Raw genomic sequence first — 18,277 nt, forward strand, 5'->3', positions numbered from 1 at the left:
TGTTTATTTTGATACACATTGTATTAGGATTTAACTATATTATATGCATTTTTTGACTTCATAGATCATGTTATGACATGTTAGACCATGTACTATTTTTTAACAACTTCTTATCATGCTAGTGTATGTAGTATATATTATTATCTTTCATCATGTTTTAAGAATTCAAACCATTTTCTTTGTTACGACATATTTTATTCACGAACATATGATACATTTTGTAAGTGTAAATGCTACATGAACAATAATTTTAACTATTTATAAAGCATTAGTACTGATATCAAAAAGATTATTAGATAAATATCACATCAAATTTATGCATTGAGATTCATACAAATAAATTTTACCTACTACTATAAATATTTTTCATCCTAAAAATTCAAATTTATAAAATTTAGTTCAAGATTGAAGTTTTTTTTATGAAATGATGGATGATAGCCTTCCTTTCACACATTTTCTCACCAAGGCTATGTAAGTATGTTCATACAATTATGTACCTAGGAAAGCCATGTACCTAGATGGTTCCTTGTAACTTTGACTTAGGTTTTCTTACATCCCAACTAATTAAATAACCAATTGAGGTAGTTTTAATGTGTCCTAATTGGTCCTAATATATTCTAAGGTATTGTAATGGCTCATGGGGCCACTTACAATCCATTATGACCCCTTATGATACATTAGAATCATTAACATCCCATTTGTGTGTCCTATTATAGTTAATGTGTTCTAAGGGATCCTAATAGACCCTAAGATGTCCTAGGACCACTAAGAACCAATTATGACCCTTCATGATATATTAAGACCACAATTTACAATCCAAGAGGAAACATTAGGATAGATTACAACCGCTTAGGAACTATTATAATGCCTTTAGACATAGTAGTGTATCATATGATGGTGAATGTGTTCAGAGGGGTTATAATTGGTTCTTATGAGTCCTAATGGCCCCTAATGGATGATAAGGGTTTCTAACAGGTCCTAAAAGGTCATGGGATCACTTAAAACACATTTGAACCCCTTAAGACACATAAGGACCCATTAGGGCATATTATAACCCATTAGTGTGTCTTAAATGCCCCTTAAGCTTATCCAAGAGGCATTAATGGATTTTAATATGTTTTCAATGGTCATAATGTGCACCCTAAATGGTATTAATGGGTTTTCAAACCACATAGGACCAATCATTATCCGTTGTGAGATATTAGGACCACTTAGGACACGTTACTATGTCTTGCAATGGTTAATGTGTTATAAGAGGTTTTAATGGGGTCTAATGGGTGCTAATGTGTGCGAGTGGATCCTAATGTGCCTTAATGAGACCTAATGTGTACTAATGGGTCCTAAAAATCCCTAATGTCCCCTTAGAGCATATGACTCATTAAGGAATATTAGACCTCTAAATGGTGTCTTACAATGACTAATATGCTATAAAGGCTCATAATGGTTCATAATGGTTCTTAGGAGGTTGTAATTAGTCTCAAGGACTCCTAGAACCACTTAGGACCCACTAAAACTCCTTAGGAAAAAATAGGACTGAATAGGACACATTACAACCCTAAATTGTATCCTACGATGATTAATGTGTTCTAAGGGTTCATAAAATGTGTTAATGGTATGAATGGGTTCCAAGGAGTCATAATGGGTCCTAAGGTTTCTTATGACCACATATGACCCATCAAAACCTCTTGGAAATATTAGAATGTACTAGGACGCATTAGAAAAGATTACTTTTAGGACTACAATAACTAATGTGTTGTAAGGGGTCCTAAGAGGTGCTAATTTTTCCTAAGGTGTCCTAATGGGACCCCTTTTTGATAAATTACAAGCACTTATAACCCTCCCCATATCCCTCCCTCTCTCTCTCTCCCTCTCTTCCTCCTTCCCTCCCTCTCACTTAACATGGTTAACATGGTTAAACATACATGCCAATTATCAACATAACAATAGCATATAATCAATACAATGAGTAATGATCTTTAAATTATCATGTACAAGTGAAGGGTTATTAATTACAATCAATAGTAATTTGAAACTTTAAACAAACATTAATTTAAACATGCTTGAATGTAAAAGTAATGGAAAAAAATAGGAGGCCATTACTTAGATTGACAATTAATTTATAATATCAAGTGCACACCTTTAACTTTCAAATAGAAGTAAATTCCTATTTTTAAATTTGTTTGTACAATATATGTAAGATAATGTCAATGATAAATATATAGAAGTGAACTCAAAATATAAAATTGGTTCAACACATCTCTTCAATTGAGGTCCTGTAAAATAAAATTGTAAAACAAAAATACATGTTAATAAATGCATAAATTAATATGAGGTATCTGAACTATGTAAATATATGTGTAATTTATATGTACTCACTATGTGGAATTGCACAAGATGTTGATGCCCGATCCACTTTAACACTTAAATTTGCATAAATTGTAATTGAGACTTGAATAAGAGAAATATATATAAGTTCTCTAATTTGGTATTGACAGGGAAAACATACATGTAATTAAATTATATAAGTACATATATAAAAATAACACTATAAAGAAAAAACTTACATGTGTTTGATTTAAATGTAGTCATCCCACTGTACCATCTACATCCTCTCTCTTTTGCAATGCATCTATGATTGTCTCTTGCTCGTCCATTGAAATTGTCCATAATAATTTATTGGCGGGTCTCCCTTTGTATCTTTCTAATTTGATATTCATTGCCACAACCAAATGAGAATAGTGTGAAATCTTCTTTTCGGATTGGTAGCCTTCAAATGCTAGTAAACCATTTCTTCTTGTTAGGTATCTATGTAGCCAAGTGCTAGCTACAACGACAAACCCAACTGGATACTCAAAACCATCATCATCTACTTGATGACATATCAATTTTTTCTTAGGTTCCACACATCTAGCTAGCTTTTACTTAGTCTGTTAATCATTATTACTAGGCGCAATAACAACATAAACATATCCTACAAGATAAGATAAAGTACAAAAACACTTTAATCACATGAGTACATATGCAAATTATATAAATTGAAGCATGAAATCACAACAAAATCTAATTAAATTGTGCATACCAAGTTCTATGAGGTCTGAAATGCGATCATAGTCTTCTGAGGCAAAAGTAACATTCTGGCCTTCATTTACTATATCATCTTGAAAATGTGTGTCAATAGGTGCTAATGATTTTTGTTTCCAATCTTCAACCCATTCTGTATTCTCACATTCTTCCCATTCACTTGCAAGACAAAATTGACAAAAATAAGCAAGCTCCCTAGTCCATATAGTCCAAGTGTTAGAGTCTGAACTCCTAAATGAATGCCATTTAGCTGACCCACTAATTGTATCACAGTCATATCTTGAAAGGATATTCTTTTCTTCAACTAGATAGAAGAAATGTTTGATTGTAGAGTTCTCACTTGATCCCATGTCTAATTTTTTTTACACCATTCAACAATCTCATGTGCATTTTTGAATTTAGCTTTTTCCTCAAATTTTAATTGCTCTCTACTAAGGGCTCTCTTCACGTATGTACTAGCACCATCATGTTCTCCTTTACCATGTCCAGCGTCAAGAAAACTCCACACATGTTGGATGTTAGTTTGCCTATGTGTCCTACTTAACCAATAGAATATTCTAGCATTCTCGAATTGTCTTGTACAATTATCCGACCATATCCAATGTTGTGTCATTTGAATTTGTCTCTCTTTTAAATTATCATAAAAGACCTTGAAACAATATTGGACAAACTTAGATGAATGGAGTTTATTATCAGTCATATAAAAATGGTACTCTCTCAATATTTTTTGATCCTCCTCTGTACTATCAGGTGCATGCCTAGAAACTATATGAACATAAATTGTTACTTGCACTAAATTGTAATATTGTGGTTGTACCTCTTCTTGTGGTGCAAGTGTGTATTTCTCTCCAAAGTCAACAACCAAAAGTATAGTACCAATTGGAAATGTATTCTTACATATGCGAAATTGTCCATCAAGCCATCTAGCATATTGAGAGTGTTTAACATATTTTGGTATGATCACACTCTTAAACTCATCCATACATGATTGACAACTAACTTTATCTATAACTAGATCCCACCTTCTTCCAATCTTCCCATCCTTCAATGGATATTCAATAGTTTTGAATCTTTTTACCTCAACTAATTGTTGTCCAAAAGTAGTCAAAGCATTTTCATGCAAACATTCATCTAACAAAGAAAGATTGCCGCACATATCACATGTACCAAAAAGACATCCATTGAAAAGAAAGTATTGATCATTAGGTGGTATTGATCATTATAGTTCAAGGTGGTATTTTTATACCACATTCTTGCAATATTTCTTTATTATGCATGGTACCACGTATAGATTGAAATACAACATAATGGTAATGAAATTGAATATAAGTTTTACAACATGTGATTCTTTCCTTGTTAATCCTTACATACCATGGTTTACACTTTTCAAAAGATCTTTGACTAATGGTAATATTTAATACCTTACCATCTACAAATTTTCTAAACAATTCAGTTTGAGTCATGTCCAAAAGGTGTTTAGGATGTGGATCACGTATTTTTGATGCAATTCTCAATTTAAGAACATCTTTTGAATTAGGTGATACGCTTGTATTATCATGCCAAAAATTTTCAATCAAACTTTTGACTTCACTAGTAAGTTTCATATCACATCTCGGGAGTCTACCAGTAGAAGTCCATAAAACATTTGTTGGATCATATTCAAAGTTAACCCTTCTCTTTATAGCTCTTTCTAAAGTCTTACGATTCACATTAAGATATCCACTTATGTTGATAATCAATCTTTTGTCAATTGTTGATTTGTTAACTAAAGCTATTGGTATTGCTTGTCGTGATGCATTATTATCTTTAGACTGAATTCTCTTTCCGATAACATCAAAGGCACTAGCAACAGTGGATACAACTTGTTTTAAAGACTCATTTTTATTCTTGGATTTTGCATACATTCCTAACCTTCTCATTACTTTTCACATTTTAGACATTTTAATTAGTTGCAACATCAACTAACATTGAAACCCAAATTTCTTATTATAAAAAAAATGTTTATACAATCTATTAGCATGTGTCCTAATTTGTCTCCATGAAACCAATCCCTCAAGATTATCTAGCACATCATTAGGAATATGAAAATTATGTTCATACAATTTACTATCATTCTAACATGTTTGTTCAGTAGTTGGTGTTTCTATGTCTACATTCATGTAATTAGAGTTTTTTGTGCATGATCGTTTGATAATTGATTCTCATGAAGAAAATCTAAATCATTTAAATCATAACCTGCTTCTAAAAAATCACCAATTTCATCACGAGAGAAAATTTGAGGGTTTGGAGACACATCTGTATTGAATGCATAATTAGAATGTGCACCTAAATTTTCTTGTATTGGGTTCTCTTCTTTGACCTCTTTATCCATCGTGGTATCCTAAATGTCTTTCTCCTTTGAAACATTTTTCAAGTCTCTAATTCTTTGTCTTCTCTCTTGTTGACGTCGTACTTCATTCTCTTTATTTGTTGTAATCTCCTCATCTATCAGAACCTTTTCTTTCTTCTTTCTTCGTTGTTTTTATCCCATGTTTGCACCAATTTTGAATTTGAATCAATAGCTTGCAAATTGTAGAAGAAGACAAGAAAATAGAATAACTATGAGAGAATTCGTTGTTGCAGATCGAAACTATTATTCAACCATTTCAATCATTAAAAGTCGGTCTATGGGCCAACTTTTGGGGCCCAACGGGTACATAAGAATTGGGTACCCGATTGTTTAAAAATTGGGTACCTGCTTACAAATCAGGTATTCGATTTTAAAAGAATCGGGTACTCGATTTTTAAATAATCAGGTACTTGATTCTTACAATAGTTAAAACACAATTGGGCATCTAATTTTTGAATTACAAGTTGGATGCCCGATTCTTGAGACATGAGCAGGAATTTGGTATGGCACGCGACTTTTGCATGGGGTTTTGCCTTGGGGAAAGGCATGGCATAGGCTTGGTTCCACCAAGCCATGCCTTTATGATCCATTTTTTTCTAAGGCATTTAATCAAACAATTTCAGGGATTGTTGTAATTTTTTTATAGTCGTCCCCATCAAATTTTTTGATGAAACAAAAACACATTATAGGTCTTACTATTTTGATTCCAAAAATGTAAATTTTATAGTGTTATTAGTTTATTTTCTATTTTTCCATTATTTATTAATCAAAACTATCTCTTAAATGTTTAAAAGTGACATTCACTAAAACTTTAATAACTTTTTTATTTTATAATTTTTCTTAAATTAATTTATATGTCATCAATCTACATACAATTCTTTTGAGGTTTTTTTTTTTTTTTTTTTTTGAAAAAAGTGAGATTTTGATCAAATTATGGTGTCCATACACGAGAGGTTTTAAAATTTACCTTTATAGCCAATTAATAATTATTAATAATAAAAATATTCAATAAAAAATTAGGGAGAAATATTGTCATCAATCTCAGGTGTATTAGGTAACTACCTTTAACAGGATTTGTGAAAATTCATTTATTTGTGTCAAATTATGGTGTTTGTACACGAGCGTGGTATGGTCTTGAAACAAACATTTTGAAAAAATGGTTTTTAAAGATCCATACCAAAAATATAATCTATCATATGGGTACAAAAATAAATTACATATTCAAAAACTAGATTTCGAACATTAAAATTTTTATTTTTGAATTTTTTTTATATTCAATCTCTAAATGCCTCAAACTTTGACATCAATTGACAAAAAATTTCAAAAATAGGAAAAACACTTCCACTTTTTGGCCAAAAGTGAGACCCAACTTCTTGCACTAACCCACTATAGTTGTCATCGATCATCTGGAAAAGAAATATTGAAGTTTAAGTAATTTTAGTTGTAACAGAGTCAAGTATTAACTGAGAAAGTTTAAGTGTTCACCAAGCATGAACAAGGAAAACAAGTTAAGATTAGATTTAATTTAATTTGAGGCCAACAATTGATGAAAATTAAGAATGTTTCAAGGATAAGGATGAAGGTAGTTATTAGATCAATGGCTGCAATAATTCAAAGAAGATCTAATGAAGTCAAATTAACAATTTGAAATGGAGCACAAATTTCAATGCAAAGTTATATTTTTTGAGCATCTAGATTCAATAAATTCGGATCCAATAGAGATCTACAATATGATTAAGTGAATATTTTTGGAAGATTGTAGAATGAAAAAATATTTATATTTAAAGGGATGAACAAGATGTTTCTTGTTGTTGATGTTGAATGTGTTGATCAAGTTGTCGAAGAAGAAAGAAGACAAAAGATGAACCAAGAAGAACAATGTTGTGAAGATCAAGAAAATAAAGTTCTAAGTTGAAGTGTGAGTGTGTAAAATAGCTAGAAAGGGATAAGAAGGAAGAGATAGAAAAAAGAAGAGATTTGAACAAGCAAGGTCATGCTAAAACCTAACATATCATTTCATTGTTACTTTTTTACCATTGTAGTAGAAAAATCTCTTAACTAAGTGGAATCCTAACAAGTCTTTGAAATCCTATATGGTAGCATTCTTTTGAATGTTTTGTAAGTCCTTTAGAGAAGGCCACTCTTTAGAAATGTCAAGGAGTGATAAGGTCTACATGATCTTTGACTGAAAACCCTCTAACAAGATCACACTAAAAATGTGCATGCAACCTTTAACAAGGTTGGCTCCTAGTAGAGCTTACTTTAGAAGAGTGAGAATATTTGGGTTTTTGGTTCCCAAGTGGTTTTTCCCTTTATAGGGTTTTCACATTAAATACTTGTGTCAAATGTGTGAATCCTTATTGTGTTGCAAGTGTTTTTTCATGTTAACTATTTACTCTTGCAACTTTGTATAAGCTAGATGATTACTTTGATACTTGGTACATTAAGGAATGGTAAGGTAAGAAGTTTGATGCAAATATGGAATCAAATTGAATAATGATATTTGATGTGGTTACTAAGTTATTGATTTGAAAATTCAATAAAAATGAATTGGCACTAAAGTATTTTTAAGGCCTTCGCTCTCACTTATCCAACAATTACTTGTACCAAAGAAGCCATGGGAGGATATCAATAGACATTTATTTTGGTTTACCAAGGATGCATGATTCAATTTTTGTCATGGTGGTTGACAAGTTTTCAAAGATGACACATTCTATACCCTACAAGAATACTAATGGTGTTGTTCATGTGGTTGAATTGTTTTTGATAAAAGTGGTAAAACTTGATAGTCTACCGAAATTGCATAGTTTCAGATTGAGACACCAAGGTTATTGGGTACTTTTGGTGAACATTATGGAAAAAGTTAAAAGAATATTTGTAGTTCATCAACTTCATCCATAGATTGATGGACAAACTAAAGAGGTGAATAAGAGTTTAGGAAATTTGTGATGTTTGGTTGGAGATAAATCAAAGGGATGAGATTTGATTTTATTGCTGGCCAAATTTGCATACAATAATTAGGGACCAATAGGAGTAGTGATAAATTTTCATTCTAGATAGTATACGGAAGTAGTCCTAGAAATGCTTTTGATTCAAGGAAGTTGGACAAAGGAGAGACAAGTAGTGCTGAAGCTAAAGATTTTGCAAAACATTTAAAGAAAAATTCATAAGTAGATGACGAATCATAAATTACTAAAATAAATACATGGTACAAGGCTAAGACAGATGAAGAAAAGAGACATAAGGAATTTTAGATTGGAGATGAAGTCATAGTTCATTTGAGAAAGAAGAGATTTCCAATGAGAAATATAATAAGTTGAAGATGAAGAAGTTTGAACCATGCAAAAATACTCAAGAAACATGATTTTGGGAATGTCTATGAAGTAGAATTGCCTAGTGAGCTAAATATTTCACCAATGTTCAACATTTCAAATCTGGCAAAGGATCATGAAGGTGTTGAAGACGATGTCATTGAAGCACAATGGAATATTCTAGAAACTACTTCAACTACAAAGGTGATTGAAGGAATTTTTTTCATAGAAGTGAAACTACATAGTCTACCAAAAGAGCATAGTTTCATAATGAGACACCAAGTTTTTTGGGTACTTTTGGTGAACATTATGGAAAAAGTTAAAGATAGATTTGAAGTTCATCACATCATATCATCCACAGATTGATGGACAAACTAAAGTGGCTAATGAGAGTTTGGGAAATTTGTGATGCTTGGTTAGAGATAAATCAAAGGGATGAGATTTGATTTTATTGCAAGCCAAATTATTTGCATATAATAATTATGAACCACTAGGAGTAGTTGTAAATCAAAATTCCATATAGTATATGGAAGTAGTCCTAGAAATGCTTTTGAATTAAGGAAGTTGGATAAATGAGAGACAAGTAGTGTTGAAGCTAAATATTTTGTAGAACACTTAAAGAAAAATTCATGAGGAGGTGAGGAAGCATAAATTACTAAAATGAATACATAGTACAAGGCTAAGGTAGATGAGAAAAAGAGGCATAAGGAATTTCAGATTGGGGATGAAGTCGTAGTTCATTTGAGAAAGAAGATATTTCCAATTAGAATATATAATAAGTTGAAGATGAAAAAGTGTGTACCATGCAATATACTCAAGAAACATGATTCAAGAAATGTCTACGAAGTAGAATTACCTAGTGATCTCAATATTTCACCAATGTTTAACATTTTAGATTTGACAGAGGATCATGAAGGAGGTGTTGAAGATGATGTCAAATGAGCACAATGGAATATTCTAGAAATTACTTCAACTACAAAGGTGATTGAAGGAATTTTAAATAGTCGTGTTGGTTGAAACACAAGAAGGAAGACATGTGAAAACTATATGGTCAAGTGAAAGAATGACGTATTGAAGATTCATAGTGGAGGCTAATTATCTTGGTTTCCCTCTAAACATCTGAGATGTGACAGAGTCACTTCTCAAATTACCTTGGATGTCTAGTGCAGGAGCATCTTGAGTGTAAGGACAAATCTTGCATCACCTTAAAAAAATATTTCTATCAACATGCTATTATTTCTTCCTTAAGGTTCATTTTAGATGTATTAGTATGTCAATAAAATTTTATTGCAATATCAAGTTTATTATGTGTTTTTTATTCATTATTATTATTATTTATTTAACTTGAGTAGATTCGAAGCCAAGACCTCTAATTTACTATTGTGTTGTAGAATCTTGCCTAAGGTATACATAAATAAATGTTCATCATTCACTTTTACAATTAATATTAAACCCAAAAAAAATCTAGTCTCCCTCATCATAGTACATATGAATTATATGACTATTATTTTATTAAAAATAGATCATAAATAAATATCTATGTAAAATAACTATTTATTTTTTATTAAATATAATTAAAGCTTTTATAAATTTGATATTTTTTATTAAATATAATTAAAGCTTTTATAAATTTGAAAGATCAGTTATATATTAGGGAAGCACACATTTAAAAAAACACTGTATAGATCAACAACACTAAAATTAAAATCCATAGAACCCATCACAACACTTTTGATTGATTTAATTAATTGATTATCAATATAATTTATCAAATTTCATCCTCTCGCAACTTTAAGAGTTAATGTTAATATAAAATGCTCTAAAAACAATTGTGATAATATGACAGTTGCACTCCAGCCTACAACGTAAAAGCAGTTTCCCACTGTGCATTTGTACAAATGAAAGCTAAAGATATGGAGAGATGGCGATTAATTTATGAGAACGAGACGTCATGAAGCATTGCTGTAATACAAGAGTTTGTGGCTGCATTCCCATGAGGTTTAGCAGGCCTACGCAAAAATTGCATTATTCCAGCATCTAAGGAATTTTTATCTGTCATTTTAAATCATTGTATACACGCAACACGTTATAATCATTCTGCAAACTATATGACAAACAGATGAGGACAATGTCTTGTCTGAAAAATGGAGTATGAAAAGAGCGCGTGAAGGTTGTTGACGTGCAGCATTGTGAGCAATAAGAATTGTCTTCTCATCTTTAAACAATTTCGATCAGACAAATGCCCATCTCCATTATTTTATGCTAAGCAGATAAAAATCTCAGATTTAACCTTCGTTGAATTAGAAAGTTTCCACTGTAAAAAACCCTTCCAACGAGATTGTTTGAAATGTTGTTCTAGGGAAAAAAAACTTATATAAATATTCGAGCTCACCAAGAAGTCTCTCGAGGCCTGGACACATAAATGATCTGATGGCTCATGAAAAATTCAAGATGGTCAAAGTCGGGCTTGAAACTTGACCGTGTGAAGGATCTTAGGACTTTGCTGGAGAGAATATTTGAAATACCATATATGCACAAGGGGTTAGCCCAAGAATTTCTGTATGGGTTGAATGCAAATCTAAGCAAAGATAGGAAGAAAATTCAATCCTAAAGGTTCAGTACAGTTCAGATGTAGAGAAAAATTCTACATTGCGGTTGCAGAGAGATTTCAAATCTCAGAACAGAAAGTTTTCTGGTAAGGCACAAATTCAAGATTCCTAGCAATTTTCTGGTAAGGCTCAAATTCAAAGCTTCGAAGAAAATTTTTTGGCAAGGCATGAATTCAAGCTTGGATGCAAATATAAAAATGTGACGGTCTAGGGAAAACCTCAATCTCAAGATTAGTTGAGCTGCAAAAGGGATTTAATAAGAGATACGGGCAGGAACTCAGAACAAGAAATTTCTTCTGAAGCTCAATGTGCATAAACAATTTGAATTAGTCTCGGAAAATCTTAAAGGTGTTTTCAGTGAGAAATATGTTGGGGCTAGCTAACCCCAACAATTTGTGCTGATGCTCTCTGTCTAGAGGTTCAGTAGAATTAGGCTCAGAGAATTCTTCTAACTTTAGAGAATCTCCAATAGAGAGTAGGGAAAATCTTTAAGTTCAGGGGCAGAGATTTTGAATTTGGATGGCAGGAGGTTTTGAAGAGCATATGTGCAGCCTTTAGCAAAAGTAATTTCTCCTGCTTTTACTTTTGAAGGTGTAAGAGAGTAAATTTCAAGAGCGGACAAGATTATCAAAGCTCTGTCAAATAACAGATTCTCGAACTCAGCTGCAGAGAATATTTCCAGTTAGGGTAGGAATAGCTTGAAGACAGGGGGAAACATTAGCTATCTGGAGAGAAGATTTCCAGTAAGGGCATAAATAACTTGAAGACTAGGGCAAATCTCACCTGGACTGCTGCAATGAAGATTCCAGACTTCTTGAAGATAAGATTTTCAATAAGACGCAGTAATCGCTGCCCAAGCAATTTCTCTCAATTTTATAATTAACGAGACTTATCGAGAAGATTTTTGAAATTCTGTCACTTGATAGATTTTCAAGTTCAGTTGCTAAGAAGATCCCCAATTAGAGATACAGCTAGGGCATAAAATATTTAAAATCTTTGGAGCCAAAATAAACATGTGCTTGAATTTCATGGGCACTTATGGTCAGAGTCTAGCTTTATGTCTGATTTTCTTGTTTGGATTAGAGGCCACATCAAAGTTACCCTTTGTCAATTTCAGCTATCCAACGTTCGAATCCCCGGATTGCATTGAAACCCTAGGAAACGCTACATTCGAGAACAGCGTGCTACAGCTAACGGCCGACGGGCTGGCTCATAGCATTGGAAGGGCCGTGTACTCTAAACCAATAAAGATCTGTGATCGAGCCACGGGGCTCACACTTTCCTTCGAGACTACTTTCACTCTCTCCATTAAAAGGCCTGAATTCAATGGCAGTGGCGACGGCCTGGCGTTTGGGCTTTTTTTGCACAAATTAATCCCAAACAATAGCGGTGGCGGCAACCTTGGCCTTTACAATTCAACTTCCAGTAAGAGAAATTACGGAGTGGCTATTGAATTTGATCTGTACATGAATCCATTTGACCCGAATAACAATCATGTTGGCCTGGATCTCAACAATGTTAGCTCTGCCTGCGTGTCGATGCTGAGAAATTATGGGATCAATCTAGGAGCTGGAAATGAAATCAATGTGAAGATCGAATACGATGGAGTTATAGGAAGACTGAATGTCTACGCCATTAATGCTTCTCTTGGAGATCCTGGCATCACAGATTTGGTCCTCTCTTGTCAGTTGAATATTTCCAGGTACATTGTCAACCCTTTTCACAATTTTTTCCCCTCTCATCCATTTTAATCTGTGAAAGGAGATGAAACTACAGATAGAGAAAATTTTAAGGTGGTATAAACAAAACCAGGTAGCCATATTGTATCACATTAGGTAGTTTTACCGGGTAGAAAAAAACTAGGTGGTTTTACATATAACATTCTTTAACAGCGTTTGAATCCCAATCTGAATGTAAGGTAGTACACAAGATTTGAGAGGTCGAATGTTTAAAGATATTGAATATTAAAAGAGAGATGTTCTTTTTAAATGTTTTTCTTAAAACTAGAGGGGAAGAGATAGTTTGATCATAGATACTTCTTAATTACGGTTTTTAAAATAGTTCACAAAATAGCTTATTCGCTTTGAACATTAACTACCAGTAGATGAGACTTTTTGATATTTTTGTCAAAAATTGAAATCTTTACATTTTTTTAGGGGCCCACGTTATCCCTAGTGGCTGCTAGGTGTTTTCTCCTAGTGCTGATTTCATATTAATCTTTCATTACAATGATAGACAGAGAGTCCCTTCATTTTGATTGTAGAAGTTTAAGTTTTCTTAGTAATTTTTTGATTAAGATGAGTTAAACTATTATGAAATATTATTAGAATTTCATTTTATAGTTTTTGAGTAAAACTCATTGATCTATGTTTAAGGAGTAGTTTATAACGACTCATTTCATTCTTCACAATCACATGTTATAATTTATAAAACAATAAATATATACACTTGCAAAAATAGATCACATGTTTCAACCATGATCACCATCATATCTCTAGTAATTGTAAAAAATAGTTTAACAAAAATTAGAAAATGGAAACAAAAATTGTAACAAGTATCAATTTTTTAAGATTGAAATAATTATTAAAAATAAAATAATCTAAATATTGTTAGACAAATCTATGAATATAATATGGGAGATTATATTCTACATAGAACAATCAATCTACAATAACAACTTTATAGAGTTTTGAGAATCTTGATGAAAAGGATCACATCATTACAGTTGAACTATACTATATCATTTTTGCCATTTATCACAAATAATATGATGACCAATTTTAGCATTCTTATTACAAAAATATATAATGATATTGTTGTTATAAAAAATATATTGTAATCTTTAATTTTGTAGATTCTCAATTCTAAAGATTATTAAAAATAATAACTTAATATAAAAATGTAATATTTGAAATAATAACTTAATATAAAAATGTAATATTTGTTCTCTAAAAGTAAATTCATTTCTAGTTATTATACAAATAATAAATTCTTAAATATTTTAAGTATTTGTCATGATAAATTCTTAAATATTTTAAGTATTTGTCATGTTTTTACAATCCAAGACAGCATTTGTTTCTTTCCTTACTATTAAAATCTGTACTGTTTTAAATTGGTTGTTATCTAAATCATATTTAATTTTTATACTTGTAGGTATATAGTTGGCGAAGAGGTATTTGTGGGATTTTCTGCTAGCACAGGTGACGACAGTGAGTACCATACAATTCACTCATGGACATTGAAGACATGCTCTGGCGAATCCCAAAATAGAATAAATAAGGTGTTGGTAGCAACATTAACTATTTCTTCATTTTCACTGGCACTCCTCCTTGCAATACTGTTGTACATAGTAAGGAAAAAGAGGACAAAAATCCCATTAACACCAACCAGTGAGGCCGGGAGATCAAACCCAGCATCCGACCTGAGCAAGGAAATAACAAAGGCCTGCGATTGGGATGTGTTTCCAAAAAAATTCTCATACGAGGACCTCAATCGTGCCACTAACAACTTCGATCCCAAACAACTCCTCGGCGAAGGTGGATTTGGAGATGTCTACAAAGGTACAATTTTTATTATTATCAGTCCACTTTAAAAAGTGCATTAATTCCATGTGGACTGATGCATTTCCCCGCAGGGAGCATACAGTGCGGTGATTCAGAGCGGGCAGTGGCGGTGAAGCGATTCTCGCAGAGCTCGAGCCAGAGCGAGAGAGAGTACCTTTTGGAGGTTATAATAATCAGGCGCCTACGACATCGGAACCTGGTGCAGCTGCAAGGGTGGTGCCATGAAGGCGAAGAGCTACTCCTCGTCTACGACTACATGCCCAACGACAGCGTGGACCAGATCCTCTACGACTCCTTCATCCCACTACAGTGGCCCCACCGCCTCAACATCTGTCGAGGCCTGGCGGCGGCGCTCCTCTACCTCCACGAGGAGTGCAAGTACACAGTGGTCCACCGTGACGTCAAGACCAGCAACATCATGGTCGACACCACTACGATGCCCGCCTCGGCGACTTCAGCCTCGCCTGCTTCCTCCACCTCTCCACCACCACCTCCACCTCTCTCGCCACCAGCATCGACGGCGGCACTATCGGCTACGTTGCACCGGAAAGATCCCTCACCAGAAAAGCCACCCTGGAGTCCGACGTCTTCAGCTACGGTGTCGTGCTCTTGGAGATTGCCTGTGGGCGCCGCTCGTTAGACGTCGTTTCCACCGACCCCGGTGATGTCGTTCTGGTGGAGGTCGTCTGGAGGTTGGTGAAAGAGGAGAGGCTGCTGGAGGCGGCTGATCTGGGGCTGGACGGTCGATTTGACCCAGACCAGTTGGAGCGCGTTCTGACCGTTGGATTGCTAAGATGAACAACAAAATCACTCGATTGTTGCAGGTTGTAAATGTTCTTCCATGTGGTAGTAGCAGATTTTACGACAGATTCTATGGCTTTCATCAACACAAGACATGTGTTGAACTTAAGAGTGAGCTTTTCTTTATCTTGTTAGAAACAATAGTCCACCAAGATAATTGAGAGGCGAGGGACGAGGGGGTGGGGATGGGGTTCAATCAGTTATCCAACAATTAAAACATTTATCAACTTTAAACAATCTTATCCATTCAACTAAAGTAGACGGCAACCATAACAAGATGCACATAGACAATTACACCAGATATGTTAACTAGGGAAACCCATGATCAAAGGGAAAACCCTAGTGGGAATGATGGACCTTATTAGGAGTCTATTGCAACATTTAGTACATATGAGTCCCTATTAGGAGACTTTGAATCCTTGTTAGAAGATTCCAAGCCTTTTAGGAATCGTGCCAACCCTATTAGAAGTTGTAGAAGATAGAAGGACCCAGTGTCCAAACAACTTTTGGGTCAAGATCATTGAACTCACTGTCCAACTGATCTCCCAACTATTCCTTGTAGAATAATTGTATTTATTGTACTTTAACTTCTTTCTATTAGAAATAATAGTCCACCAAGATAACTCAGAGGGGAGGGTGGGGTGGGGTGAATCATTTATCCAATAATTAAAGCATTTATCTTCCTTATAACAAGACACACATAGACAATTACACTAGATATGTTAACTAGGGAAACCTTTGGTCAAAGGGAAAACCTTGGTGGGAATGATGTCCACAAGATGATTTACTAATATAAATATTCCTTGTTAGAGGATGGACCCTGTTAGGAGTCTATTACAATATTTAGTACATATGAGTCCCTATTATGAGACTTCGAATCCTTTTTAGGAGATTCCAACCCTATTAAGAGTTATAGAAGATAGATGAATCCACTATCCAAACAACTTCTGAGGCAAGACAACTGAACTAACTGTCCAAATGATCTCTCAACTATCTTGCATAATAATTGTGTGTATTGTACTGTAAACTTATTTCCTCTGTCTTGTCAACCAGACCAATCACTGTTAGACCTTGTAGACTGGGTCACGAACCTTGGATCCAAGTATCAAACTTCTGATCACACAATAAAAGCTCAGCAATGAAGTTTCCTTCACTTATGCTCAGCTCAGCTTATCTTCGCATTCCACTCTTCAATAATTCGCATACATCCATACATTCTTATTTTTTATAAAGGAAAATGTCCTTCTTTTATACTGAATCCATAAAACAATTTCCTGAGTCAGTTGTTACACCTTCTTAATTAATTATTATAGGACCACATTAAGAACATGTTACACTTAGCGATAACATTAATATTCCTCCTTGCAACTTGAATAACTTTTTGTACACATAACATTATGATGGGTGAACTTAGCCATGCCATCACGAACATGTCTTCTTCACATCTATAACTTTGGCTTCTCAGAATAATAAATCTGCTAAGAGATATAAAAAGTTTACCAAAACATGCCTTTGTAAAGTCTATCTCAAAACTATTTTTACTAAAACATGCATAACTTCTTCCAAACTTAATATCTTATGCTTCTAAGGTTAGCTGCATATACTAGACACTTAGTTATACCTCTCTTTAACCTCGCTATTGATAATGCTCGATGATCTATTCATATCAACTTGATCTTTCTGTTGTTCTTCTGTCAGATAAGACAAAAAATTGCTATGTTGACATCAATGACAAACACAATCATGAATGTAACATATCATCATGATAATGATCTACAATACTCCCCCATAAGAATATTATCAGAATTCATGCTTCCAACAATCTTCCCCTTTGGAATTGATGGCAACATAGATGAAAAACATCTAGTTCCAAAAATACCAACAAAAGACTGTTAAACTTTCTTTTCAAATCCTCTTCATCAGTCATTCTCCCAAATTATTTTCTTCCAAACTATTAAACTTCTCCTGAACATGTTGCACTTGCTTGTTTTTCATGTTGAACTTCTCCCCCATTGACATCAATGTCAAAGGTTTCAAAAACCATCAAAACTCTAATACAACAAATTCTTACTTAGCTCAAGTGTCCAAAGACACTCTTCAAAAACAACATCCAATAAGAGTGTGAAGAACCTCCTTATAGCAATATCGTGAGAATGCTCGAAATAACAGAATACAAAGTGATAGCAGAACTCAGAATGAATCTACTGATCGCAGGCCACTTCGAGGGGGTAACCTCCTTTGAGCAAGCTCAATACAATAAATTCGTCCGTGCCCATCAAGGGCCTCAACCTATTCTTATATACTGAGTACGATCTAGAAAAGTAATACTACCTATGCATGTGGGATAATAAAATATACTCACGGGACGACTTACAAAGCATATGCGTCCAACAACACTACTCTAAACAGAAGGAACACACAGGTTCCTAACAAAGAGTCCTTGATGACTCTATCCATCATAGATACTCCCCTATCCAGGAAGCATCAACATTTAGTCCATACAAAAACAATGCTCTGTTACAC

At 33.7% G+C, this 18,277-nt stretch overlaps 1 protein-coding gene across 1 annotated transcript; it reads left to right on the forward strand.

Annotated features, from left to right (window-relative positions):
- The first annotated feature begins 10,702 nt into the window (after positions 1 to 10,702).
- Positions 10,703 to 15,863, forward strand: LOC149531675 (L-type lectin-domain containing receptor kinase VIII.2-like). The gene is made up of 3 exons (XM_089809200.1): positions 10,703 to 13,092; positions 14,544 to 14,950; positions 15,025 to 15,863. The coding sequence occupies exons 1-3, from the start codon at positions 12,404 to 12,406 to the stop codon at positions 15,591 to 15,593; spliced, it is 1,665 nt and encodes a 554-aa protein (XP_089665326.1). The 5' UTR covers positions 10,703 to 12,403; the 3' UTR covers positions 15,594 to 15,863.
- Positions 15,864 to 18,277: the final 2,414 nt, after the last annotated feature.

Source organism: Cupressus sempervirens, chromosome 11 (genome assembly GCF_028749045.1).
Source record: "Cupressus sempervirens isolate cs-2001-9-10 chromosome 11, ASM2874904v1, whole genome shotgun sequence".
NCBI classification, from domain to species: Eukaryota; Viridiplantae; Streptophyta; class Pinopsida; order Cupressales; family Cupressaceae; genus Cupressus; species Cupressus sempervirens.

What these genes read in the sequence shown, in the direction of transcription:
- LOC149531675 (XM_089809200.1), top strand. Translation starts at nt 12,404, where the DNA reads ATGTGCTTGAATTTCATGGGCACTTATGGTCAGAGTCTAGCTTTATGT. An exon ending in TGTCAGTTGAATATTTCCAG is followed by an intron (nt 13,093 to 14,543) that starts GTACATTGTCAA and finishes TTATACTTGTAG; the next exon opens with GTATATAGTTGGCGAAGAGG. An exon ending in ATTTGGAGATGTCTACAAAG is followed by an intron (nt 14,951 to 15,024) that starts GTACAATTTTTA and finishes ATTTCCCCGCAG; the next exon opens with GGAGCATACAGTGCGGTGAT.